The sequence below is a fragment of the Elgaria multicarinata genome, chromosome 3, assembly GCF_023053635.1.
Source record: "Elgaria multicarinata webbii isolate HBS135686 ecotype San Diego chromosome 3, rElgMul1.1.pri, whole genome shotgun sequence".
In the NCBI taxonomy this organism is placed as follows: domain Eukaryota; kingdom Metazoa; phylum Chordata; class Lepidosauria; order Squamata; family Anguidae; genus Elgaria; species Elgaria multicarinata.
The window spans coordinates 161,798,492-161,806,822 of NC_086173.1; the positions used below are offsets into that span (position 1 = coordinate 161,798,492).

The 8,331-nt window shown below is 43.8% G+C and overlaps 2 protein-coding genes across 2 annotated transcripts; one reads left to right on the plus strand and one right to left on the minus strand.

Annotated features, from left to right (window-relative positions):
* On the minus strand, positions 1 to 750 carry LOC134395705 (zinc finger protein 723-like). The gene is made up of 2 exons (XM_063121869.1): positions 237 to 750; positions 1 to 152 (listed from the first exon to the last, which is right to left on the minus strand). The coding sequence occupies exons 1-2, from the start codon at positions 748 to 750 to the stop codon at positions 1 to 3; spliced, it is 666 nt and encodes a 221-aa protein (XP_062977939.1).
* A 2,371-nt stretch (positions 751 to 3,121) lies between these two features.
* On the plus strand, positions 3,122 to 3,777 carry LOC134396936 (superoxide dismutase [Cu-Zn]-like). Its single transcript, XM_063123547.1, has one exon. It carries the CDS (start codon positions 3,166 to 3,168, stop codon positions 3,643 to 3,645), a length of 480 nt encoding a protein of 159 aa, XP_062979617.1. The 5' UTR covers positions 3,122 to 3,165; the 3' UTR covers positions 3,646 to 3,777.
* The last annotated feature ends 4,554 nt before the right edge of the window (positions 3,778 to 8,331 follow it).

The window sequence follows — 8,331 nt, forward strand, 5'->3', positions numbered from 1 at the left end:
CTAGAGAGTCTCCTGTTTATGAATGCTCTGATGACGGAATGCTTTTGTGCATGAAGAGCATTGAAAAGGTTTCTCCCCAGTATGGATTATTTTGTGCACATTAAGGTTGTTGCTTTGACTGACGCCCTTTCCACAGTCTTTGCATTGAAAGGGTTTCTCGCCTGCATGAATTCGTCAATGTCTCTTAAGGGATGAGATCAGACTGTAGGTCTTTCCGCATTCTTTACACTAAAAATGTTTCTTCCCTGAGTGAGTTTTTTGATGTCTGTTAAGGGATGAGCTCCGATTGAAGTCTTTTCCACACTCTTCACATTTATAGGGTTTCTCCCCTGTATGGCAGATGCGATGTTGCTTAAGGTGTGATTTTTTCTGGAAGCCTTTTCCACACACTTCACATTTATAGGGTTTCTCCCCTGTATGGCACATGCGATGTTGCTTAAGGGTTGATCTATGACTGAAACTCTTCCCACATTCTTCACATTTATAGGGTTTCTCCCCTGAATGGCACCTGCGATGGTCCTTAAGGGTTGATCTTTGACTGAAACACTTTCCACATTGTTCACATTTATAGGGTTTCTCCCCTGTGTGAATTCGTTTATGTCTTCTAAGGCTTGCATTTTGACTGAAGCAGCCCCCACATTCCTTACACATGTAGGGTTTCTCTCCTGTGTGAATTCGTTGATGTATGGTAAGGTATCTTCTCTGACTGAAGCTTTTCCAACATTCTTTGCATTTAAAGGGTTTCTCCATTCTATGGTACAGTTTATGTATGATAAGGTTTAATTTTTGAGTGAACCTCTTTCCACATTCTGTACAATTATGCAGTTTCCCCCCTAAGTGAATTCGCTGATGTATTTTAAGGCCTGAATCCAATCTGAAACACTTTCCACACACCAAACATTTATGTGTCTTTCCCCTGGAATCAAGCCTAGGATGTTTCATCGATTTTTTGCTCAGAGGGTCACTTTTCACAGGCTCTGATCTTTGGCTGGGTTCCTTCCCCGTGTGGATTCTCAAATGAGCATCAAGGCACTTTCTGCGTCTCTTTGTTTTCTGTTTTCCTGGTTCAAGGGAGACCCCACTCCCAGAGGGAACAGATTTATCCTTCCTTCCCTGCGTACTGTTTCCTGACTGCTTCCTTTTTTGAGGCTGATTGCAGACCTCCTCACTTCTAGTTCTTCTTGGTGGTAGTCCTCTCTGTTGTTTTCCCTCATCCTCACTCACCTGGACATCCTCTGATGGAATCAATAAGAGAAAACAGAGTTGAGAAGCTGGGGGATAAATTATAGGGAAAACACATCTCAATTTTTAAGTAATCTGTTGGCAGGAATGAGGTTTTTTTGTTTAGGTAAATTTACACAAGCAAACATGAACAAAAAATCCTAACCAATTTCCTGAATTTCTGGGGAAAGCCCCCAACTCAGATTGCAAATGGAAGCCCCACAGATGTGCGAGGGCCAGGGAGGTGCGAAGGCCAGATTTCCCCACAATGGCCCACCCCATTCACCGTTAGCTTTTCTATCAATGCTGCCTCCCAATCCATTTCCATTTGAAGCTGGCCAAACAGGGTCTCTGGAGCCGGTGTCTGCTCATCTCCCAGACGTGTAAAGCAACATCTTTGTTTCCTGATTCAAACAATCTTTTACAGCACAAAACGGCAATCCACACATTAAAGAAAATTCCAAAGCCTTAGGATTTAGATACTACTGGGGCCATTAGTGCGGATGGGGTATTGCGCACTTTCTGGAGGCCCCGGAAAGAGACTTTTGCCTCCAAGTACCCACCCACTATGCTGATCAGGACCTTAAAATTCCTCTTTATTTCGCATGAAGACAGCCTTTAAGGCAGCAAAACGTGATTTCCGGATGTGCCAGGAGAATTGCGCACTTTATGGAGGTCCTGGAAAGCAGGCACTGCCTGTCCCTGACACATTAACCAGGACTTTGAGGCCCTGATTGGAGCAGGGGAGCATAAATGCCATGTTCCCAACGGTAAGAACATCAGAAGAGCCCTGCTGGATCAGACCGAGAGTCCATTTAGTCCAGCACTTTGTTCACGCAGTGGACAACCAGCAATCAGCCAGGGATGAACAAGCAGGACAAGGTGCAACATCACCCTCCCACCCATGTTCCCCAGCAACTGGTTGGGGACATAGTGAACTTTTTCCTCTACTCTAGTGGAGGCCACCACCACTACACTACAGCCAGTGTGGTGTAGTTGCTAAAACGTTGGACTGGGAGTCTGGTGATCCTACTAGGTGATTTTGGGCCAGTCACAGACTCTCAGCCCAACCTACCTCACAGGGTCGTTGTTGTGAGGATAAAATGGAGAGGAGGAGGATTATGTATGCCGCCTTGGGTTCCTTGGAGGGAAAAAGGCATGATACAAATGAAAAAATAATATGAGACCTCCCCAGTCTTGAGGAAATTGCATTTCTCCCCCCCCCTCCACCAATGGGGAGCTAAAAGTACCATTTAATAAAGCCTTTAAGGGCTCCATTGGTGCAGGTTGATGGAAGGAAAAAGGCAATTAAACCAAGGCTGGATTAATTGCATATTTTTTCCCTACACTCTGGACCAGAGAGCTTGGACTATGGGCAGTATATAAATGTAATAAATAAATAAATAAATAAATAAATAAAAGCATATTTCCTCCCACTGTGTGAATAGTGGCTGCCATTAATGCAGCTGGGAGGAGGGAAGGGGAAAGGTCAAGGTCAGGGCAGACTAGCGCCCGACTGCTCTCGGAAGGCTCCAGAGCACTCAGGCAGGGGTCAGTCCCAGCACCGGATGCATCTGCCTGGGCCCATGAAGGCCCATGGTTTGTAGCCCTATCCAAGGGTTGTCTGGTAGACAACTGAACAAACCCTGGTTTGTGCTCTCAATCCTGGCTTGTTTGTTTCCCTCTTCCTTTGCCCACTTCGTCCCTGTGTCCCAAACGCTCCTGCAAGACTGTAGTCCTGGCATGTAGAGTGGCTGGGGATTTTGTTTGTTTTTATGACTCTTGCCCACCACTTTGTAGCCTGGTAAAATAGTCCATGAAGAACTCCTCAACGTTGTGTGTTCTCATCACTAATTCTTTCATCTAAAACACTGTTCTAAAACACAGGCGCAAGCGCTTGGAAGGCGAGACCTGCGTTTGAGGACCTTTGCTGAGGAGAGAAAGATGGCGGTGCAGAAAGCTGTTTGCGTCCTGGTCGCCGACCCGGCCTCCACAGGCAATGTTAAGGGCGTCATTCACTTTGAGCAGGAGGGTAGTGGGGAGGTAGTTCTTTCAGGACGTATTGAAGGGTTGGCTCCAGGGAAACATGGATTCCATGTCCATGAATTTGGAGACAATACAAATGGATGTACCAGTGCAGGCCCTCACTTCAATCCTGAGCACAAAAACCATGGTGGACCAGAGGATAAAGAGAGGCATGTTGGTGATCTTGGAAATGTGACTGCAAATAATTCAGGTGTGGCAGAAGTGTCAATACGGGACCATATTATTTCTCTGTCAGAACCACATTCAATTATTGGACGTACTATGGTGATTCATGAAAAAGTAGATGATCTGGGGAAAGGTGGAAATGAAGAGAGCTTGAAGACTGGAAATGCTGGTGCACGTCTAGCTTGTGGTGTGATTGGACTAGCTAAGGTGTAGATACTTCAAGATTGGCACTTCAAGATTGTACCAAAAGCAACCTGTGGAATGTAAATGTACCTGTGCAGTTATCAATGATCTGGCTTTGTTGTGTAAAGAGCAACCATCTAATCTTATGGCTCTGTTAGATGGAATTTATTATTATTATTATTATTATTATTATTATTATTATTATTATTTATATAGCACCATCAATATACATGGTGCTGTACAGAGTAAAACAGTAAATAGCAAGACCCTGCCGCATAGGCTTACAATCTAATAAAATCATAGTAAAACAATAAGGAGTGGAAGAGACATTTAAGCTGACAAGTCTTATTTTGTATTCCTGTAATTAAAGAGGCTGTGAAAAATAAAAAATAAAATAAAATAAAACACTGTTCCTGAACTGATCCAGCTCCAAGACCCACCTTGGTCTCCCAACCTGCAACATGGAACCAACTTTCACAATTTCCTCCATGCCCAACATGGTGGCAACGCCTTTGCTATGACCCATCTGGACTGACCTCATAAACCACATTTGGGTCATGACCCACAAGTTGAAGATCACTCATCTAAACTACTTTTTTCCTCACATGGAGATCCTGGGGACTACTTGTTCCTGGAAACCAACTCCTAAGGAATGAGCAGCATACTCTGACTCCCTGTGATGGTTCATCCAGGATCGCTGGAGGATGACCTACTCTAGGAGACCTCATTGCAGCTATTTCACACCGCCGTTCACACTCAATGGATGCAGTTGTGCTTCCAATAGAATTCTAGATGTGATACCCTATATTTCTTTCCATCTTCTCTTATCATCAACTATTTACTGGAGAAGTAAGAGAACCCCAGCAGCAGAGATAAAGCTGGTAGTAGTATAATAGGTCATATTATATTATATCTGGAGACAATTTGGGGTGCTCTGTTATGTATTTGAAAAAGTCAGTAGAAGTCAAATTAGGCAACTTTACCTAACTGCTCTTGGGGATTAATCCTCTGAGAATGATGTTGCAGCTCCACACGGGATAACTTCTTCTTCCTCGTCCAAATAGCTTTGACTGGGGATTGACCGTGACCTTCTGCTTCCTCCGCTCGGCGGGTTTCCTGCAGACCTTCTGCGCTTTCCAAACTTGCTGAGGCAGCTTCCAGTCCCCCACATGGGGAAAGGTTCTCTCGTACTCCCGACACCAATGACTCTCGTGGCCCCTCCTGTCCTTGTTCTTCTGCCTTATTTTCCTCCCCATCATCTCTGTTCATCTACTCTTCGTCAGCTGGAGAAACAAGAGAATCCCAAGGAACTGATACCATGGACTAGAAAAATGTGGGAGATGAAAACAGGGAAGGGAGTCAATTAACTAGGGTGACCATATGGAAAAGAGGACAGGGCTCCTTTTAAAAAAAAACTTTTTTATTGTTTCCAAACACCACTATATGAAAGACACCACAGAGCAAAATATAATACGTATAAGCAGACACACAAACACACAGAGAAACCAAACAAAGCAAAGCTAAAAAAACACACACAGAAAAAACCACAAAAACAAAATGTTCTTCCAGTATTCTCCTCAGCAAAAGTATGTAACAATATTGTGTGTTTTCTTACTCTATCACTATCAATTCCAAATCTCTGGATCCAAATTGAATACATGTGGATTTCATGTCCATTTGTAGGGTGATTACATGAAAAGGAGGACAGGGCTCCTGTAACTTTAACAGATGTATACAAAAGGGAATTACAGCAGGTGTCATTTCAATGCATGCAGCTCCTGGTGAAATTCCCTCTTCATCACAACCGTTAAAGCTGCTGGAGCCCTGCCTAGTATGACCAGATACAAAAGAGGGAAGGGCTACTGCAGTTTTCACTATTGTGATGAAGAGGGAATTTCAGCAGGTGCTGCAGGCATACAAATGACACCTGCTGAATTACCCTTTTCTATACAACTGTTAAAAATATGGTCACCCGAAATTAACTCAAGAAGGATATTTTCTTCTCAGAGACCTTATGAGAATGGAGTTCTGTGGAGAAAACTGCTCCTGCCTTTGACCTGGGGGCACTAAGAGAAGCCAAGTATCTATGTGAGATTACTGAAAATCCTTAGACAAACACAGAAGAGAAAAATCTCACTTAATGCGAACAACTTAAAAAAAAAAATTCCAGAGACTGCCCTGATGGGTCACCCTGAGCGTGCATGTGCCGGCCTAGATGCTGGCACCAGGCCTACTTCCCTCTGTCCTGACCCCCTGCTCCTCCTGGTGTGATTCAGGGGCGCTGGGGTTGCAGAGCCCTGGATTTCATCCCTAGATGAACCACTGGTCAAAAGCTTTTTAAATAGTCTGAAGGCTAGAGCAGGTATTGAAGTGCACTGATGTTTACTGTATTTATTTATTTATTTATTTATTTATTTATTTATTTATTTAATTTATATACTGCCCCATAGCCAAAGCTCTCTGGGCGGTTTACAAAAGTTAAAAACAGTGAACATTAAAAAGTATACAAAATTTTAAAAAATCAAAAATATAAAACCAACTGTATAAAACAGTATCCATTTTAGACAACAACAGTTCTGCGGTCCTTTAGAAAGCAAACAAACTTAGCATATGTAGTTAAATGTTGTTAAATGCTTGGGAGAAGAGAAAGGTCTTGACCTGGTGCCGAAAAGATAAACAATGTTGGCACCAGGCGAGCCTCATCTGGGAGATCATTCCATAATTGGGGGGCCACCACTGAAAAGGCTCTCTCCCTTGTTGCCATCCTCCGAGCTTCCCTCGGAGTAGGCACTTGCAGGAGGACCATAGATGTTGAGCGCAGTGTACGGGTAGGTTCATGATAAATGTTGGAGTGCAATACACATTCCATATACCACTTCCATACTGTTATTTACAGATTTTTATTCTACATTCGAAATGATTTGACATAAGCCGTAGATCAGATAGCAACCCTATGCACTTTTAGACAGAAAAAAAGTCCTCCCAGCATTCCTCAGCCAGCCATGCACAGGATTGAACCCTTAATGATTAATCAATTAAAGGTTGCATTCCCTAGTATAAAATCCAGCAAGTCTTTTCCTTTCTCTTCTCAGGAAACAGGATAAAGCTCCACTTTAGGGCCAAGCCAGATGTTCCCTGTGGTGACTACCTGACCTCCCTGTAAGCACTCCCAGCCCCAATTCAATCAGAGATGTGTTCTTTATTTTTATAATAACCATCATTCCAATGCAAGGGGAATAAATTTTGGTAAAATAAGAAGTGAAGGGGAAGCTTAAATCCCACCCCTTCCTAAACAGCCATGTTTCTAACCCAACTTAGGGCTGCATGGGCTTACAAAGGGGTAGGTAAAATACTTAGGAGATTGTTTCAGTTTGTTTTTAAAGAACCTGGGGAAAGGAACAGCCCTAACACATCTGCAAACGTGGGCCAGACCTCTACCAAGCAGGACACGACACTTTGAAAACGGTTGGAAAACTGTATATGGAGTGTTTCCTGGGCCCCAACAGTTGCCACTACTGTTTTAAAGCAGTACTGTAGATCCTGCCATGGGAAAAAATCAGCTCCTTTCACCTCTCATGCTGCCATGGGAGTGGTGACTCCTCCTGTAGTTCCTTGCCTTGCTGGTCATCTTCCTCCCTTCTAACCGGGGAGTTCCCTAACCCTGCTTTGTTTTACTTAAGAGAGGCACAATCTTCCTTGAACTCACCAATATCTCCCCAAAAGCCAAGGAAGGTCTACAGCCAAGGACGGAGCCACAACCAGGAACAAAGCAGCAACCACCCCAGGTGAGGAAGAACATCTGCAACAGAGCAGCCAGTGAGTGAAAATTCCAAATAAACAAACCTGGGTGGAAAGGCCCAACCCTGAAGTTCTCTTCTGGATATTCAGACTGTGTTGTTGGCTGAGTTCTTGCTGGAAACCAAGAGGGATTTATAGTTTTCCTCCTTCCTTCCAATCCTCACTTCTCACTTCAATGTCTTTGCTCATTTAAATGGGTCCAGGTGTTGGTCATTTCTGCAGTGAAATGGAAGGGTCTACTCTACCTGGGACTAACTTTGGCTGCTATCCATAAGAAGTGCCCTGCTGGATCAGACCAAATGTCCATCTACTCCAGCACTATGTTCACACAGTGGCCAACCAGCCATCGGCCAGGGATGAACAAGCAGGACATGGTGCAACAGCACCCTCCCGCCCATGTTCCCCATCAACTGGTGCACACAAGGTTATTGCCTCCAATACTGGAGATAGCACACAACCTGTTGGAAGTACTCCTCAAGAGCAAGCAGAGTTTTAGAAGCTTCCCAGCAGAAAGAGTAGAGACCAAGAAAGCTCACAAACTGTTTAAGTTTCAAACAGAGCTTTACTGAAATATAGGTTGGTTTAAATAAATATGTATTTACAGCACACACGTAGCATCTAATATTATACAGCACATACACATACTCACAATGGTCACAGGAGAGAGAGAGAGAAGACACATAATCAGGAGCATTTATATACATGACAAACTGTACAATCAGGCCAGCCAATAATTGGCAATTAGACCCACCCCGCTACTAATTAATTATTACAGTGTCCAGATAGTGGCCCTGACATTTCCAGTATGTCTTCAAGTCAGAGGGCATACTAAAGCTGAGGAATAAAGAAAAACTGATCCATCCCAGGATCCAACACAACCATCAGGGCTACTAGCCATGGATAGCCTTTGCCTCCAGG